Source organism: Sphaeramia orbicularis, chromosome 17 (assembly GCF_902148855.1).
Source record: "Sphaeramia orbicularis chromosome 17, fSphaOr1.1, whole genome shotgun sequence".
Taxonomy (NCBI): domain Eukaryota; kingdom Metazoa; phylum Chordata; class Actinopteri; order Kurtiformes; family Apogonidae; genus Sphaeramia; species Sphaeramia orbicularis.
Window position 1 is genome coordinate 47,594,989 of NC_043973.1, and position 20,875 is coordinate 47,615,863.

The 20,875-nt window shown below is 37.1% G+C and overlaps 1 protein-coding gene across 1 annotated transcript in view; it reads left to right on the forward strand.

Moving 5' to 3' along the window:
* brinp2 (bone morphogenetic protein/retinoic acid inducible neural-specific 2) overlaps positions 1 to 20,875 on the forward strand; it is a 399,119-nt gene that overhangs the window by 169,607 nt on the left and 208,637 nt on the right. The window contains 1 exon segment of the mRNA XM_030160901.1: positions 4,875 to 5,345. Coding sequence (XP_030016761.1) covers positions 4,942 to 5,345 — 404 coding nt within the window. The 5' untranslated portion in view covers positions 4,875 to 4,941.

Here is a 20,875-nt window from a genome sequence, read left to right on the forward strand (position 1 = left end):
CCAGCTTGGCCCTGAGCCGCTCCATTGGCAACACCCTACACAATTATGTCACAGTAGGTGGTTTATCTTCAATCCTATTTCAAGCTACAAAGTGCATATGATTTAATTGAAGTTTAACAATTCAAATTTACTTAAGCTCATGATTTAATTTTTAGGTGGCAGACCCGATAGAAAATTACCTGGGTCTTTAAAAAATTATCTATTTAAGACATACATGACCACAGATTAGACAGTTTTGGACAATTTCACAGACAATCTACTGGGTGTCCATAAAGTCTCTTGACATTTTTTTTTTTTTTTATACTTTATTTTGTTTTATCAACAGACGATACAACACAGAAATAAGGGGTCACTGGTTGAACACAAAATATGTAAATGACAGACAGTAGTAATTATGCTTTGTTTTGTTTATAATCCAGCCATTTTCTCCCGCGCTTTTTAGCTTACCGGCTGAGAGGCCGTAAGCTATTGTCGTCATGCGGCGTCCGTCGTCATCTGTCGTTGTCATCTGTCATCCGTTACAACATTTTCAATCGTCTTCTTCTCCGAAACTACAATTCCGATTGACTTCAAACTTGGTATCCAGCTTCATTATGATGATGTCAACAAAAGTTAGTGAAATTATTTGGATCCGGATCTGATTCTGGATTTGGTGCAACTTCGAAAAATTTCCCCATTATAAGAGATAGGAAGTGGATCGATGCCATAACTCAGTAAATATAACTGATATCAAGTGTAAATTTCTACAGTACAGCCCTGATGGGGAGATGACCAAAACATAATGTCCACATACTGATCAGGATCTTCTTCTGGATCCGGGAACTTACGGAAAATTTAACATGGGCTCTTATGGGGCAAAAATTTCAATCGTCGTTTTCTCCCAAACTACAGTTCTGATTGACTTCAAACTTGGTATACAGCTTCTTTATGATGATGTCAACACAAGGTATTGAAATTATTTTGATCTGGATCTGATTCTGGATTTGGTGCCACTTTGAAAAATTTTCCCATTATAAGAGATAGGAAGTGGATTGATCCAATAAATCAGTCAGTGTCAATGATATCAAGTTGGAATTTGAATTTTTTACAGATCTGATTGGAATATGACCAAAACATGGGCTATTTCTGTAATATAATAAATACACAGAACTGGGTGATAATAAATGGCATCTGGATACATTTCCCAAAGCTTTTAATTTGGCCAGTAAACTACAGGGCCATTGGTCCTATTTTTGAAGATATGTTCCTTGAGCCGTAGGTAAAAAGTCAATCTTTCCAAAGTAGATTTCCTCTATTATAACCACTGATCCTCATGGGGTGCATCAGGTTTGAGTCAGTTCCTTGTACTGGCCTTTTTGGAAGCAATTATTAGAATTTTAAAGAGGTATTTGTCTTCTTTCTCTAACACATCTCCAGGTAGCAGTCCCAGCAAAACAAAACAAAAAAAAAAACAAAACCCTTAATCATTTCAAAAAGACTTTCCCAGAAAGACTTCAATTTTGTACGCCTGGAAAATATGATATTGATTAGCGCTTGCCTGTCCACACTGTCTCCAACAATATTGTTAATGTCCCTTTACTTCAGTAGTGATATGTGGTGTAAGTCTCTTTGCAGTTTAACAAATTTATTACAAAAGCAAATGAATAAACACATCAGTAGAAATTATTACAAAGTAAAAAGTCAGCATTGAAGTTTTTTTTCCCCTCATTTAATACACCTCTGTATGGGACCATTAGTTGCATGAAGCACAGGAAGATGATACTGGATTTCTTGCCATGTTCACTGTAGCATAGTCCATCAGTGGTGTCAATTGCATGACTGATCTTTTGCACAATTGTTGTCCCAGTTTGGCGTTTTTAGTCCAATGGTCCGAAACGGTCTGATGGACTATTGTTATCAGTTGTTGTTGTCTTTAAACATTTTTTCAAGACTCTTCTGCTCAGAAACTGTCTGTCAGAATGACTTGATATTTGTTGTGGAACATCTTTGGGGTAAGTTAGTTCAAAGAATTGGGAAATATAGATTTTTGAATTTTTTATGAATTTTTGAAATTTTAAAAATCCCCATTGGTTTATAATGGGACACATTTCAAAGTGCTGTAACTTGAAAACAGTTGAAGATATTGATATAATTACTATTGGCAATGAATAGGAAGTCCCATATGGGTTTTCATTTGGTGCCATGACCTTTGACCTAGAATGACCTTGGAAGGTCAAACGAATGTCAATTAATGTCTTTTAATATGCTGTTGGACTACAGGACCTGTGGTGGCATTGATTGCCTCCCCTTGCATGTAGTTTTTTTCCACAGTCACATAGAAAACACTTGTATATCAGTACTTTCTTTTGTTGCCATAGTCATTAATACACACTGATGACATGTATTAAGTTAATTGTATAATCCAGTAGGTGTGATCATTGCACAGTTTGCATGGGCATAATCTCATAGTCTGTAGAAGCCTTTAGATACAGTCAGATGTTTAATTTAAATCCTGTTTCCAGATATTCAGGGTTTCCAGGGTGCAAATTGATCCAGGTCTCACTTAATCTGCATTTTGTTTCCCTTGTCTCTATTTTGTTCCTTGAAAAAAGCTTCTGTATCATCAGGAACATCCTTTAACTTAATTCATTTAGTTGTTTTTTCATGCATGCAGACAATAACACATTTTTAATTTTCACCTGCCTTACCTCTGGGCCTGTACAGTACACGCAACTGCACCTGCAAACCTCCCATTCATCAAGTTTTCATCCTGCTTTTGGTTGCATAAATACATTCGTTTGACAGATGACTTTGCTAATTTCCTTTTCAAACTGCAGTAATCTCTGGGCGCAGCGAGTGAAAATTAAAAATGCAGCGCCCTGAGTATTGTTTTTTCATGTCTGAGCCTGCATTTATCCACCTGAAATTAATTCTCTAATTTGTTTGTAAGATAAACAGGGAATACTTAGGATCCCAATCCACTTAAATCATCATCTCCGCTGCTTTACATATCTGTTCTGAAATGCTGATTCGTCCCCGATGACTCCGCCCAGAAATACCGGCAGTCATTAACAGTGAAACACGCAGCAAGCCTCAACTTTTCTGAAGGGCATTGTAAAGTCTTTCCAAAACGTCACCCTTAAAAAGTGTTAATGTAGTGTGTGTTTGTGAGATGGAGGTGGTTCCGTACACTTCAACTGCTGTTTATGCCGCTGATCCTGATGTGGGTGATGGTGGTGATGACATCCTTGTCCACACATGGTTTCAAGAAACTGAAAGCAGACACACATCACTGCAGCGTCAATTTGCACATTCTCATTTGCATTACTCTGGTCTCTTTTGTTGTGTTGCAAGTGCTCGTTGGTGTGACTGTCATTCAAACCTTTTATTTTGCATTACAAAGACTTAGGTCAGTGGTTTGTCTGTTGGGTAACTACATTAATCAGGTGCTTTGATCACAGTAATTATACGGAGCCCCATTTGGAGGCTTTGGTTTGGTCAAGGTTCACTTTGAAAAGTGGTTTTTAGAACATAATGAATGGCCAGTATTTACAGCGCCAACAAACAAATGTGTATTGAAAGAAAAAAAAAAAAAGGGGTCGTGGTGTTTTTGCTTTCAAATACTAAAAAAAAGATCTAAAATTCTCATTAGTGTTTAAGATAAAGAGCTGTGACATTCTGCCAAAGATGCCAGTGTATTGGATTGAAGAGATATGAACTGAATGTATTTGCAGTCATGAGGCGGTGGATTTATGTGACCACTAGAGGGAGTAGTCAGTCAGACTGCCCATCGCCAACGGTGAAGAAAACATTTTTTTTGCTGTTAAAAAAAAACAAAAAAACAAAACAAAACAAGAAAAATAAAATAAATGGTGAAGAAAACTAACATCACGGGGCCTTTGACCAAAGCATCATTAAGTGACCAAGTGGGATGAGAACCAGTAAGAAACAACTTTTATAGTTGGCAAAAGTGGTTTAGTGATTAAAATCTTGAATCACCATTGTTGTTTTCTCCACTGGGCTGAGCTGTAAATGAAAAGAATGGAGTTTGATGCTGAAATGGCAGCGTTTCTTCTACACAGTTGAGTTTGATTATGAGGCTTATGAAGGTATAAAGTTATTATGGGATGTTATTATCTTTGCAAAGTTGCCGTTTGTTGATCCACAGTTCAGACTAAACTGTGACAGTTCTGACTTTGTTTATTGGATTCCAAACAGATGTTTAGTTCTGCTACTGACAACACAAACCGAACAGAAAACAGAGGTGATTAGTGGTTTTACTGTGGCTGTCTGATGTAAGAACTAAAGTCATTTTGGTTATTATCAAGAAAACATGGAAAATGGATAGATATCAGCTCTGAAATTCAACTCTTATGAGCTATTTTTGTTGCTATCCTTATATTTGTCCAAACAAATGTACCTTTAGTTGTACCAGGCATTAAAATGAACAAGAAATTGAAGAAAACAAGGGCGGTCTGATAATTTTTTCCACGACTGTTGCTTTGACACTCATTCAGGATGTGTTATATGGAATAATGTTCAGATGTAAACTAGAAGAAGCCTTTTGTGTTTCAATCACTCAACACAACTTTTCAAAATGATCGAAATCAGATGCATCACTTTCGCATTTATTCTCCCTTCATTTGTGTTTTTAATCAGAGCTTTTGGTTTAATAATAGTCATTTCACGGGTCTATGGCATGTGCTGGTTCTGACATGACAATAATCACGCTGTTATGATTGATGTTAAATTGGTGATAAATATGACTGTGAGGGACATCATACCGTCTTAATTATGGGCTGGAATCACAGGGGGTTTGAAAATGACAGTTCTGTGCTCATTCAGGTTTCAACGTGTCTTCATGTTTTCCTTGTTCTTCCTGTGTCTTTGTTCAGGCCGGTGGGAGGTGACTGTCAGAAGAAATGCCGGTCCCAGGTGCCCTAGTACATCACCACCGGGACCATGGCGACTCCTTGGCCAATGAGAAAAGAGAGGTGTACCCATGGCTCCGCCTCCCTTGCTAGATGGTCGGCGTCCTCCTTGATGCTCCTATGGTTGCCGTGGGTTTTGTTATGGCTGCCGTGGCCCGGCCGAGCTGAACAGGTGAGTGGCGGGGGCCACGGTGGGAAGGCGCTCCACGGATCCCTGTCGTCCCCCTCGTCGTCGTCGTCTTCTTCATCCTCATCGTCCTCCTCCTCGTCCTCGGCGCCATCCGGTACCTCCGCATGGGGCTTCAACACGAGGCAGAGCGGAGGGCAGCTGGACTGGCTGCTGTCGGAAAAGGGACCCTTCCACAGATGTCCGGAGTACACCGAGTTCAGAGAGAGGTTCCAGCAGGGATTTTCTACAAGATACAAGATTTACAGGTGAGAGGGGGCAGTGTCTGTTTGTAGTGAAGAGAGTAGAACAGATGAACACAGTGAGTGAAGCAGGATTTGGAAGATCAACAGGTGGATGAAAGAAGCTTTAGTGTGTGTGTGTGTGTCAACAGAGTCTGTCCTAAAAAGTCCTGCCTCCCACTTTTTAAGACTTGTGACGTCATAGCCATAGGTGCCACTAGTCTCTGCATTATCAGTCAAAAAGTCCCTTAAAGGGCTCATGTTTCTCTAAACCCACTTTTATTAGTCTTTGTGTATTTGGACCCTAATAGTTCATACAGTTTGAATTTGAACCCTCCATGTGCTGCAGAACTATCTTTATATTCATTTTGGCAAAAATCCAGTGGATTTCTACAACCTGTTTAAATTCCCTCTTAATTTGTTACATTTTATAACTAGTTACATCACAACATTTGCACATATAAGGTCCAGACTTCCGACGAACATTTCTCCGAGTACGCCATAATTGTTTATCAGCAGCAGCCGTTGTAGTAAAAACTAAAAATATGTCCAAACTTGGAGCCGATTACCTAAAATGTTCAGTTGTTGGTTGAACGGGACAGAGCAGCACAGCCAACAACCTGGAGGAGGCAAGGCCTGAAGTGACTCATTTGCATTTAAAGGGCCAGCGCTCCAAACCACCTTTCTGGTGTCGTTACTCAGCAATAGGGTTGAAGATGGACCTGTGGAGTTGAATTAATGACGAATTTAGACTCAAGCAGAGCATTTACAGTTTATGTAGACCACAGGGAAATGTTGGAAAATGAAGAATTCCATTTAGAAAAAGCAAATTATTACTCCTTTAAAAGCTTGTGATTTATGTGAGCTTTGAGACTTGGAGCTTTTTCCACTTGGTTCAGTGTATGTCCACACACTTTAAAACCCATTTGTATCAAAAATAACAAACCACATGAAGATTCACATACTGTTTTAGCTCGGGGGTGTAAAACTTATATTAGTTCAGGGGCCACATTCTCCCAATATGATCTGAAGTGGATTAGACCAGTTAAATGATAACAGAAAATTATATAAATAATGTCAACTCCAAGCTTATCTCCATGTTTTAGAATGAAAAAAGTAAAATTACATAATGAAAATGTTTATATCTACAAACCATCCTTTAAAAAAATGTGAATAACATGAACAACCATGAAAAAAGTGAAATGTATTAAGAAACAGAAGTGCAATTTTAACAATATTCTGCCTCAGTTTATCATTTACACATGTTCATTAAAACTTACAGATCACAATGGATCTATAAAGACACAAAACATTTAATAACAGGCAGAATATTGGTAAAATTGCACTGATTTCTCTTAAGACATTTCATGTTCATATTTGTTCAGGTTTTTCACATTATTTGTGAAAGGATAGTTTGTAAATGTAAATATTTTCATGTAATTTTACTTTATTTCCACTAAAAGAGAGAATAATGTGGAGTTGACATTATTTATAGGCTATTTTACTGGTCTGATCCACTGGAAATCAAATTGGGCAGAATGTGGAACCTGAACAAAAATGATTGTTAGTATCTTCATTGTACGTTTTTGCATTTCACATAGCTATTCTTCCCATGGGCTGGATTGGACCCTTTGGAGGGCCGGTTTTGGCCCGCAGGCCGTATGTTTGACACCCATAGTTTAATTGTTTATTCTTCAGATACGTTTGAAGCTTGAGCAAGAACGTAAAATAGTTGTGTTGTTGGGAAGTCGTGTAGATTTCGATTAGAGAATCATTGCTGTGCTAATTTATTAGAGCAGCTGGAGGCCCTTTAGCTTAAAGCTGTGGAGAACACAGCCAGGAGTTTTGTTTTTATTAGTATTTTAATAATGTCCATAAAATGCCAACATATGAATAAACAGCCCACTGAATATTGCAAAAACAGGTAGAAAGACAGTAAACTGATAAAAGATTAATGTGAATAAGTACAAAGGAAACAGATTCATTGACTTATTCAGTGGCTCCTGCTTTGGTTTATTTCAGATGTTAAGTTTTTAACATTGCCAGTGTCAAAATCCTGAAAAATAAATAAATAAATTACATATGGTGGTCTGTAGGGGACGACCAATAATATTTCAACCCTGTTTGCATGTTGTCACAATTCACACGTTTGTCAAATTAAAACATCGTTTTTCAAATCAAAAAAGTCCCAGTTTGTGCCAAAAACAGTAAAGAAATGTCTCGTTTTGTGTTAAACAGCTCAGTGAACTGTGTCTGTAGTGGCACATGATGCTCAATCTCTGGGAGTGAGATGAGAAAGTATTAACGAGGTGAAAATGTGTCCAATCTGGTCATGTTGGAGCTGCAGAGACATCTTCAGACTCTGTATCCATTAAGACTAGACATGACAATTTCACCCTTTAGTGATTTTGTGTCAGTGGGCAAAAGCATGTTCAGGTTTCTTACTGCATTAGAAATTGAGGATTTGGTCATTTAATCTTTTTGTAAGTGTTCTGTATGAAAAGTTAAACCCAAATACAGTGTAAATTGTGCTAGATTTTGTAACAGGAGGATTATCACCAAATGTTTTGCATGATTGAAAGTGCTGAATCCGTGTATCATTCGTTCTTTTCATATTCAATTGAGAATCCACAATCGGAAAATGAAAAAATGACTCGCTCTTTCATTATTCATGTACCCATCAAAAATCAAAAAACGAGTTGTTTTTCATTCTGTCGATTGTACGCACAAATTAAAAATTGGAAATAAGCAAATGGAACGGTAAACTTTTACACATATGTCCAATGGAAAAGTGACTAGTGCCTAAGAAACAAAGATAAATTTTGATAATTAGTAATTTTAGTAGTACATTAATTGGAAAACAGCAACAAAACACCATATGTGAAGAGCTGCAGAATGAAATGTCAACCTTTATGTGACCCAAACAGAAAGATACAAAAATATACCTAAATCAGATGTAGATGTGTTTTGTAGATAATCTGAAATATTACTTGTAAAGATTTAAACCATGATGATATTGGGGCAGGAACTATTAACATTCATGTACAAAAGTGGATAAATTCATGCTTTTAATTGCAGATTGTTATAAATACGGCTAAATTTTCAATGCAGTTGGATGGAAAGTCACCTACGCACTTCTGTCGTGTTGTGCTGTTATGTTTGTTTTCCCTTTAATTTATCCCTTTTTTCTTCTTTCATGAATTCTGGTTTGGCCTTCGCGAGATTAAAGTAGAATGAGAAGGAATGCATATGTTCCAGCCAAACCAAATAAACCAAATTCTTGTAGGTTTGCTCTTAAAAATCCATTCGGAAAACTTTCAGCATTGACCTTTTTCAGAAGTGAACTTAAACCTACCACAGTCAGTCTGTACGCTAGTGCCAATTGGTATTAAAGTAGTGATATTTTGCTTTTTAAATGGAATTCTTCATTTTCAAACATTTCCCTGTGGTCTAAACAAACTGTAAATGCTCTGCTTGGGTCTGAATTCTTCATTCATTCAACTCCACAGGTCCATCTTCAACTCTTTTTCTGACTAATGACACCAGAAAGGTGGTTTGGAGCGCTGGCCCTTTAAATGCAAATGAGCCACTTCGGGCCCCGCCCCCTCCAGGTGTTTGGCTGTGCTGCTCTGTTCCGTTCAACCAACAACTGAACATTTTAGGTAATCAGTTCGAAGTTTGGACATATGCTCAGTTTTTACTACAACCGCTGCTGCTGACAAACAAATATGTTGTACCCGGAGAAATGTTCTTCAGAAGTCTTGACCTTATATGTGCAAATGTCATGACGTAACTAGTTATGAAACGTAACAAATTAAGCAGGAATTAAAAGAAGTTGTAGAAATCCATTTGATTTTGGCCAGAATGAATATAAAGATACAGTTGCGGAAAAAATTATTAGACCATCAAAAGTCATCAAAAACAATAGTTATGCAATCAAGTACTAACTTCATGTGACTACAACAGACAGAAAAGAAAACATGGTATGCCTAAAAGCACTGTTTTTGTCAGTACAATGCCATAGCTTATTGATGTAAGAACTGAAGTGATTTTGCTTATTATCAGGAAAACCATGGAAAATGAATAGATATCAGCTCTGAAATTAAACTCTTATCATTATATTTGTCCAAACAACTGTACCTTTAGTTGTACCAGGCATTAAAATTAACAAGAAATTGAGGAAAACCAGGGGTGGTCTAATAATTTTTTCCACTACTGTAGCTTTGCAGCACCTGTAGGATCCCCAAATACACAAATAAATGTACCAAAGACTAATAAAAGTGGGTTTGGCAAAATATGACCCCTTTAAGATGCTGGTTTATTGCACACTCACTAATTTAACTAGAAAAATGAAGAATGGGACTGTTTAAGGTCTATATATAGATCAGGGGGAATGGTAAATGCATTTTGTCTGGGAGATTAAACATTACATAGCAATGTTATCTGTGAATAGGTTAAAGACGAGTGGTTGTTGGTTTTTAACAGAATGCAGTGATGACACTGGTGTATGATGGGACGCTGTTGTTTTTATTCATCTTCCTTCTGTTGTGAGTTAAAAGCTCTGAAGGACCACAGAGAATATAGTCACAGACTGATCTGACAGGGAGTCCATTTTATGAGCAGTGATTACAATCTGTAATATGAAAAATACATATATATATACAGCAGATATGTATTATCGCTTATTTCAGCTTTCACATATCTTCAAGTCAAGTAGTTCCACTCAGTCACTGTATATTATAGGTTTATGTCTTTCTTGACAGTTAGTTCAAACTTTTTTGAGTTACTGCGAAGTTGAATTCTGCAGAATTATAAACCTGATAAGAACTACGGATCCCCAGCCACTGTTCAGATACTTTCTCCACAATTTTTCAAGTCAGGTGTCAGACGCTGTTCGTGTAATCATTCCTGGACGTTAACAGATCCTTCGTCTTGGGTGAAATATGTTGCAAAAAAAGTAAAAGGTTTGGTTATTCTGGGTTGGTGTCATTGAGATGATGGATGGATGGAACTGTCTGGAAATCATAATCTTGATTTGTCTGACCCCAAAGAATTCAAGCCTCATATAAAGTTGTCTGATTTCTGTAAAAACCAGAATGGAGCTGAGGCGGCATCTGTTTTTGGGTTCAGTGTTTTCAGTTATCCCACCGCCGGCAGATAATATAAGATAATATTGCATTTACTACAGACATTTCAGGGTGTGCATATTTGTTCAGGTTATTCATATGTTCGTGAAGATGTTTGTGTGGTTTTTTTTTTTTTTTTTTTTAACCTTTTTTTTACATTAAAACAAAAGAGAAAAAAATTGACTTGTCATTATTTATAGGTTATTATGATAGTACTAGCTTAAATCCCCGTGGATAAATCCACTCCTCTAGCTGTGGGAACATTTCCCTATACACCAAGATATGAAAAATATCCTGCATTATTATCCCTCTCCCAAATTTATCCCAAAAGACTTTTCCCTAATTGGTACAAAATGCAGTAGATTTGGATGTTTTATTCAATGGCCAGTTAAAAACGTCTCAATTTGTCAGAACTGCGCAGACAGACAGACAGACAGACTGACTGAGACCTTCCAGTATTATGGTAAGCTATTAGAATCCCCGACTCATGTATGCTATGCATTAATGGGATATTTGAAGCTGGAAGTGCTTCGGTGAAAAGAAAACTCCTTCCTGTAGAGTGTGTATAATACTTTATGTCAGCCGACTGTTCCGTCTTGTTTTTTTTTTTTGTCCTCATCTTTCCATCCAGAGGGCCAACGTGCTGTTTAGCGTCTTTCATTTTTAAGGGTTGGCTCTGCTGCCTGTCACTACTGGATCAACTGACCATTTGTTCATGCGTGACGCTAACTCTGCTTGAACGCAACATGAAAAAGGGAATTTTATCCCATAAAGACCCAGTTCTACTTTTGTGTCAGTTCCCAAATGATTTTTTTTTCTCTCCATTTAACCTTTCTTAACTGATTTATCACCATTTCTGAAAATATTATCCTCTGTATTTTGTGCTTTGTCCCATATTTAATTTTCTGATCATTTTTTATAAAACCTCAGATTAAAGTTGATTGTTATTATATCAGAAACAGAGAAAACTGAAGAAAAAGTCTCTTTTCAGGCAAAATATTTCATTAACCAAGCATAAAAACAAGTGTGTCCATCCACTGTCATTGATCCAACTCCATGGGTTTTGCTGGTGAATCAATGTTGTAGGAGATGACTGTGTTTCCACGGTAACTACGGAGCCTCTGAATGTTCAAATGGGTCATATCTGATGACCATGAAAAGATGACAAACTCTATTTTACACCAATTATTTACATGTATTGAAGGGATTAGTGGATCAACAGGTATTAAACAGTTTAGATCAGTAGATGATTTTTGTCACCAGTGGCTGTTTGGGTCTTTATGGGTTAAAGAAAAAAGATATTTAATGTGAGATGGGACTATTCCTCAACTGTAGGTACTAAATTGGCTAGTTAAAAATGTCTCAATTTGATTTAGATTTTGCTGATTTGATCCACTTTAGATCATATTGGTTTGTATGTGAAACCTCAACTAAAATGATTTTCACATCCTTGATTGTTAATATCTTCAGTGTAATTTTTGCATTTCACAATTTCATCCCACGGGCCGGATTGGACCCTTTGGCGGGCCGGTTTTTGCCAGGATAATGCATTAATTCAACTGCTTTATATTGTCATGGACCGATGTGTTCACCTTTTACAATAAACTTTAATATAGATCGATATATATGTTAAAATCAGAGTAAAAATATTATTGGAAAAGGTTATTGCTATAGTTTTCGTTGAGCCCTGAAATCTGTGCAGTTTGTGGGGCGTTGTGCACTAAGACGGGACCTTTCTGCATATGCACATGGTCTATGAATGATGCAGAGTCCAGCTCCAAGACCAGAGTTCACATCAGATCCTGTCGCCAATATCATTATTTCGAATTTAATACCAAATATGATGGGTATGACTGTATCCGCTGAGGCTGCAATATGAATTTCCATTTCCTCAGCTTCGAATTTATGCATCAACTCCTCACCTTAAGCACGTTGTTCCTCTTCCTTCGCCTCCCTTCTTTTATGAACTCTTTAAAAATAGATTCTCACTGCAGCCGTTTGGGCTGTCAGAAATGAAGACGTGCTTTAAGATTATTTGTTCTAATTATCGGCTGTGTTTCTTTGTTCTTATGCTATTATAGAAGTGGCTTTTCAAGTACGAGGCTGTAACTTTCTGAAGGGAATCTAACAGGCCGCCTGCTCTGTTCTTTTGTCTTTTGATGGTTGTTAATTTTAATTAATCCAGAGAAAGTCAGCTGACTGAGTCAGGGTCAGTGTTGTGCAAGTTACTTCCAAACTGTAATCCATTACAGTGTTGGGACACCATCAGGGGGTGGTTGGAACATGAAAGGTGGGGGTGGGTGCTGAGAGCGGGGCGTTAGTTCGTATAAGTATCAATATCAAACAGCATGTTATGTCAGTGGTGAATTTACATGCCCCCCCCCCCCCCCCCCCCCCCCAAAAAACAAAAAATGTGTGTGGGGATGGGGGGCTCATGATGACGTAAAGGGGCGTTTGTTCAAAAAAGGTTGAGAAACACTGATTTAGAAGTAATTCCTTACCTTACAATATTACTGTCTCAGAATTGTAATGCGTTACATGATTCCTTATTACTTTTGAGTTACATGGAGATTCTCGTCCTAAATAGAATCTGCCCCCCCCCCCCCAATACATGACATAGGAGAGCATGTGGATGGATAGCTCAGTAAGTAATGTTGCGGTCTACGATGCTTGAATCCCAGCAGGAACACTTGCATTTTTTTGCGGATTTTTTGTTTGTTTGGCTGTTAACAAGATAACTCAAAAAGTTATGGAAGGATTTTGATGAAATTTTCAGGAAATGTTGATACAGGCACAAGGAACAAATGATTAAATTTTGGTGGTGATCAGGGGGGACTGATCTGCCTTGACTGAGTGCTTTTCTAGGTTTTTTTTTTTTTTTTTCATTTGAGCAATTAAATTTTGTGTTGTAACGCAAGCACTTTTGAACATGGACTGAGTTAAAATATTACTGAAAATCGATGAGTAAGGCCTTACACTACTGCACTACAGCAAATAGTAATCTGTTACTGTGATGCATTACTCTTGTAACATGATACTCTCAACACTGATGAGGATACGCGATGGTATATCCGCAGTTGCTGACCTCGTTGCACCGCTGTAGCTGTGTTTTTGCCCGGCAGGAGGTCGGAAATCCCCGACTCAGAGCCTCTTTAACACATTCAGTCCTCTCCGTGACCCCTTCCCGATGTGGAGGCTGTTCAGTCGGTTCCAGATACAGAATGACAGCGTTTTCATGTCTGCTTCCTTGCCTCTCCCCTCGCCTCTGTCTTCCCTTCGTTTCCACCTCAGCTTGAATCAAATGGGAATGACAGCATCACTTACAGATGAAGGGAAAGTGGAGTGTGAGATGACAGGTGAAGGTTTTTGTGACATAAGTGGGACAGATTGTCATATGACTCTGCTTTTCGCTGCAGGACACTCTGACTGATCATTGAGGAGGCAACTTCTCCTGATGCGTTTTGCCAAAAAAAGAATTATGTGTTTTGTTGTTTAGATTCTTATAGTGTTTTTGGAAAATACTTCAATGGAGAACTTTCTACTTAACCCATAAAGACCCAGAGCCACTTTTGTGGTAGTTCTCAAATGAATTGTTCTTTATTTTAACCTTTATTTGATTTATCTCCATTTATTCCAATATTATACTCTGTTTTTTTACATGTTTTAGTGAAAATTAGTTGTTTTTTTTTGTTTTTTTTTAACTGAACGTAGATTTTCATCATAGCACAAACTGAAGTTGAGGGTTGTTATATCAGAAGGCCTGTCTTGGTGGAGGTCTGTGCTCTCCGAGTGCTTTTCTTGTTTCATCCGTATCCTTATCTTTATCCTTTTCTTTATCCTTATCTTGTCTTATATTTTCTTTTCTTTTTTCTTTTCTTTATCCTTGTCTTATCCTCATCCTTATCTCATCTTAACTTATCTTTTCTTATCTTTTCTTTATCCTTATCTAATCTGATCCTTATCTTTATCTTAATTTATCCTTATCTTACCTTATCTTTTCTTTATCTAATCTTATCCTTATCTTCTCTTTATCCTTATCTTATCTTATCTTATCTTATGACAGTGTTTATGTCCTGTTTGAAGGTCTGAAAGTACATTCTGTATTTAGTTTAGCTTCTTTCACTCTTATTTTACCACTTTGTAGAACATCTTTTCCTTAAGTGCAACAGTTATGCAATAGTTCATAACAGTATCCAGGGTAGTTTGCAAATCTGCAAATTTCATATTTTAATCTTGTTTTGGGAGTGAGTGGAAATTGACCAATGCTGTTGTTTAGGCCTAAGGTTATGTCGTTAAATATAACTTATCCACATCATATCAATCCCAGTGTCGTCCCAGTTATGCTCCCAGTTGAAGACACCAACTAAGCATTGTTCCTTGGTGAACAGTTAGATGACGCTATGAACAACAGGACAAAACTGTAGGTCATAGTAGAAAATGTTGCTCAAACCTTTGGACATGTTTTTGACTGGAGTACAGGCTCTGAGACTTGGACCGCTGCCTTGCACTGCTTTGTGTTTTTTGGTTTTTGGTGTTAGATGCAAAAGATGTCGATAGTGCACTGGCCTTGGCTTACACAAATGGGGAGACATCACAGTACATCCACATCCTGCCTTTCTGCCAAAAGCCCTTTTAAAGCATGCACAAAAAATAAATGTAAAGCTAAGAAACAGGAAAAAAAAAAAAAAGAACCGAGAAGGTGCAAACAAAAGATTCAGGGGAATCAAGGAGCTTCTAAATCCTCTAGTTCAAGCAGCACAGCATGACATTTTATTCAGCAGTGAAGGCTTTACTGTTGATCGTGGAATAAAGTATTACTTAACGTGACCCAGATAAAACCAGCAAAAACTCTCGGCACTTTTCTGTCAGACCACATATATACTACTAAGAAACACCAGGTTTTTAGACTTTTAGCCCAGAAAGTCTTTTGTTTTTATAGCCTGTGTTAAAACAGCATTTATATTCCCTCATTAACATTGAATCAGAGCCTCCTGTTCACACTGACCATAAAAATAAATTCCCTGTACATTTCCACTGTATTAACGCAACATAAATCCACTGTCCTTCACAACCAATGACAGAAACATGAATCAGACCTTTGTGGGATCCATCAGTTGGTGTAAATGTGTCTCTGATTGAGTTCTCAATAAAGTAGAATTATTCAGCGTGATGGGATGCGGCTTCTGATTGTCTCCTTCATATTTGATCTTATGGTCTGTTATCTGTCCTACTAATTAGTCTGCCTAGCACTAATTAGTGTATTTATACTTTTATGAGAAGTTGAGAAGACACATCAAACTCAACTGTACGTGTTAACGTTTAACAAGAAGCTGAAATTACTGCTGGTGTTTTATCGTCAGCTTCATGGTTTTAACGGCAACCAGAGCTTTGTTGGAATCTGTTATTGAATCAGTGTTCTTATTTTATTTCCTTTAGGGCAGGGGTTCCCAAAGTGGGGTAGGGAAAGACAAATACATTAAATGACTCATCATGTACTGAACACAAAAAAACCAATGAGAATTAATGTGAAATATAAAACACAATAAATACAATCATATAATAGTTTTATTGTCAATCATCTTGTTTAAGCTTTGGTAACATTTGAAGAACATATATTTTATATTATTCAAAATGAGTTTGAGTAGCTAAGTAATTATTTGTCGTTGATGAAAGGTTCATTTATTAATTGATAACCAATTTATATATTTTTCTTATCAATGAAAGATGGCACTTTCAAGTTTATATTTTGCACAAAATTTACTTTAAAAAATGTTTATACACATTACAGTTAAATATATGTTGTTTACAAAGTTTTGAAAATACAAACAGACATCTTTGGCACAGGAACAAATTTTGCCTAATTTTTTCAATCAGAAATGCTAAAGCAAGAGTTAGGGGTACTTGGGTAAAAAAGTATATTTCAGGGGGTATTCCACTGTAAAAAGTTTGAGAACCACTGATTTGCTGGTTTGGATCACTGTCTCTTGGAAATACAAACCAACTGTAAACAGTGTAAAAATATGCAGCAAAGTGGCAGATATTCTTCTCCTTCACCATTACATGTTCAGGTCCTTAACCCTCAGATGTCTTCCAGCTGACTTTCTCTCCAGATTTATCACCATTCATAATATTCTCTATATTTAGCATTTTTCTAGTGAAAATCAGGTATTTTTCAGTTTTTAATTCACTGATCATATAGATGTTGAGAAAAACTCAGAGTAAATTCAAAGGTTAATATATCAAAACCGAGAAAACTGAAGAAAAGTGGCTTTTTCAGCAAAATATATCATTAACTGAACATAATAACAGGGTGATATTTGTTAACATTACTTTAGAGACATGGGTGATAGTTAACCTTTGGTAAAGTACATGGTTTTCAACATTACAACTATTTTGTGGCAAATTCAACATTCTGTCGCTAGAAATGTAGAGTTGTCAAATCTTGTTACCACCTCCCACCAATAGATGGTGGACGTGTGGTCCTTCAGTCCTAACACTATTTCTGGACATGTTTTTATTCAAAGCGAAGAAGAAAATCCAGTTTAGAGGCGTGGTCCTGAGATGGTTTAGTAAATAAGTAGCTGATTTAGTTTGAGTTTGGATAGATAAGGACAGATTTGGATGAAAAGCTGCTAAAACTTACTGTCTTTTATTTTCTACTATTGTTTCAGACTGATCCCATGAAATTGCACTGTGTGTCACACCAGTTCTTATGGCATTTGGCGTGCTATACATATGTACTTTCATCCTTTCACGTGTTATTCAACGCCATTTGATCATGTGTCAGTTTGCGCCAAGATCTCTGGTTTACATATCCATAACCCCTAACCCTAACCGTTAATCGTGTGGTATTTGACGCGACGTGAACATACATGTGGAAAGCTTGTAATGCGTACAGATAACAAACCAATTAAAAGTGGTATTGTGTGTATATTTATGCAATTCATAATATCACGTTGGATGTTTGAGTTCAATTATTTGAAGGATAAGGTGACAAAAAACACACAAAAAACGTCCATGTAAATATGGCCAAAGCACAATTTTGCTAAACGTTACACCTTCCAATATGGCTGGTGCCCTGTGACATCACAACATGCAAATTTGGTGAGTACATTTACGCCCATCATGAACTTTCCGTCAGTATTACACCACTACCCAATATTTTACTCATTTACAATATGACTTTGTCTGTAACCACTTCAGAGGTACAGCTTTTTAAATTCTTTCTACTCAATCAAAATTTTATGTTTTTTGATTAAAGGGTTAATAAATAAAGCATGATTTAAAATTCCCCTATGCCGTATTGCTAACAATCTATTTAAAATGTCCAACACTAACACACGTTGTATAAACAGGCAGAAGAGGAATGAGGAGGAATCTACAGTTTGACACATTCAGAGTAAATTATTAGAAAGCATCAAAAGTCTGGCGTTGTTCTGAGGAACCAGACAACAGATCATCTTATCACCGAGGGAAACCAGAGGGATTATTATTTCCTTTTTGCATGACTCGGCCTCATGCAACAGCGTAGTCTTATATCAGAGAAGACTGCTGCTTCTCCTCCCTCTTCTGGGTATACTCTCTCTAAAAGCATTCTCAAATTTCTGGGATTGTTTCGCCTCTGATTTGATTGCCGCTGCATCCCCCACTCCCTGTGATAACAAAGCACTCGGACGTTTCAGTCAAGAACACTGGCTCTCTTCCTCCCAGTTTGCATGAAAACAATGGCGGTGGCATTGAGACGGCACCAGCAGGGCCCAGACAGAAGGAAACGCATACTTTTCACTGGACCAGAACAAAAAAGGAGCCTATTTTAAGCCTTGGATCCAGACATATTTTATTTTAAGCTTATTTTAAGGAGTTCAGAGGCTCCGAGTCATTATTTTGTAATGCAAGGGTGTCAAACATACGGTCCATGGGCCAAAATCAGCCCGCAAAAGAATCCAATCCGGCCTGTGTGATGTAAAAATTACACTGAATATAATAACAAGGATGCTGAGCTTGTTTTAGTTCAGGTTCCACATACAAACCAATGTGATATTAAGTAAAACAGCATAATAACCTATAAATAATGACTCAGAATTTTCCTCTTGATTTAATGTGAAAAAATATTACACTATGAAAATATTTACTGTCCTTCAACAATAAAATGTGACTAACCTCAAATGTCTAAAGAAAATTAAGTGCATTTTGAACAATATTCTACCTGTTATTCAATATTTTGTGTATTTATAGATAAAATTGTTCTTATTTTACTTCCAAACTGCAAAATTTTAACAATATTATGCCTGTTCCCAAATTTGTGAATAGTATTGTGTGTAATGCACATGTACAATTAATAAGTTGAGGCTTAAAATTGTTAAAATTGCAATTATTTCTCTTACAAAATTTCAGCTTTTTCATGCTATTTGCATCTTTTTTGTTAAAGGATCGTTTGTAAATGTAAATATTTTCATATTGTAATGTTTTTATCGCACTAAATCAAAAAACAACTTGAAATTGTCATAATTTATAGATTATTATCAATGGATCAAAGTTTACAACAACACAAAGAAGACCAAAGTGCCCACCTTGCCCATACCTTTCAAGGTTCACTTCATTGTTATTACATGTAGTATATACATGAAACAACATCAGAGCTCAGGACCAGCAATGTACATAGTAAAAATCCTATAAAATGAATCCTATATTGAAAATAATAACAGTAAAACCTGATAATAACAGTAAAACCTGCTCAAGGTTGTTGGGTTTCTGGGTGATTTTTTTTTAAGATTATCTCTACAGTTCTAGACACTGATATAACACTTTGTCCATTTAGTGTGATCTTTGGAGTCCCCCTGAGCTGTCTAAGTTCACCACACAGGAACAAAATATGTTAGGATTTGCTTCTTTGATTGCCTATAGATGAATTCTCCTTCTTTGGTAGTCTCCTAAACCTCCAGCAGAACATCAAGATCAAATTTTCTCTGAGAATCAACCAAGAAATTTTACATGACAATGGACACCTTTTCTCTCTTACTTTGATAAAACATCTATAGAAAACATAACAGAATAGAATAGCTATAACATTCATAATTAAGTGAATGTGGACCAATGTGGGGTGGGGGGTGGGGCTTATTTTCTCTTTTTTTGTCTTTTTTTTTAGTTTAGGTTTTTGTTTGTTGTTGCCATAATTTCTGGTCTATAAGCTGCTACTTTTTTCACATGCTGTGAACCTGTGGCTCAAACAATGATCCAGCTAATTTATATTTCACAGGCTAACGATTGATCCAGCTGTCGAAGAAGGAAATAGAGCTGCTGCACGTAAGCTTGGCATCAATGAATCAATGGTGAGACATTGGAGACGGCAGCGTGAAGTGTGCGTGCGGTTTATAGTCAGGTGCGGCCAAAAGTCCGGAAAGTACAATAGTTGGTTTTCGGAAAACTGGAAAACTGGACATGCTTGTATCTGTGGTGAGAGGATATGTATACTGAAAATATGTCTTAATGAAAAGACTATGAAAAAAAAGTGCTTTACATCTAAAAATATGATCAAATTATTAGATAGCAGTTTAATCAAATACTATAAAAGTGTGTAAAACAGTAAGACACAACACACAGTGATAGAAATTTACAACTTCATCTTATTCTGCTATTATTTGACTGGTCTGACTCACTGGAAATCACCCTGGGCTGAATGTGGAACCTGGAGGAAAGTGAGTTGCCATGAGTCGGTGATGTGTAATTATGTAGCTGGTACATAGTTATTTTTACATCAACTTGCAATAAGAGTGGAGTATGAAGTGTTCCAGTAAACAGCGACTCTATCACATGTTAGGGACTTCCCCTGTATTCATAATCGTACTCCTGTGACCTCACTAATGCTCATATCTGATTACCATTATATGAAAATAAGCGCCGGCAGGCTTTTCTCTGCATTAACTTTCCACAGAGCAAGACCGAAATTGGCTGCTCTCATTAGCTTTTAATAAGGGGTAATGGAGATGGGAATACATGTTAGCCACATTTTCCTGGGCTAACCCTAATCCGTTAAATCCTTTAATCTCATCATCGCACAAGTTACATCAGCCGCTACAGCCTTAAACAAGCCTGAAAACTATCAGCTGACTGGGTCGCCATGTCCGCCCTTCCCTGTTAGCTCGATAACTCGTCTTCCATGAGCGCGAATCAGTCCACACGGGGATGGAACGGTGCATTTAGACCTGCTTAATTATTTATCATCTGATTCAAGAGGGTTGTGTTTTCATTGCCGTTTGTCAGCAGGATTATGCAACGACTTCAACCCATTTTCATGAAACTTTGAGGAAGGGTCTGGTGATATTAAATTCATTACTTTTTGGAGCAGATTTTAGCTCTTAACCCAGTGTTTTTCAACCGTGAGGTTGCCTGGAATTCAAATGGAGTCGTCTGAAATTTCTAGTAATCGTTAAA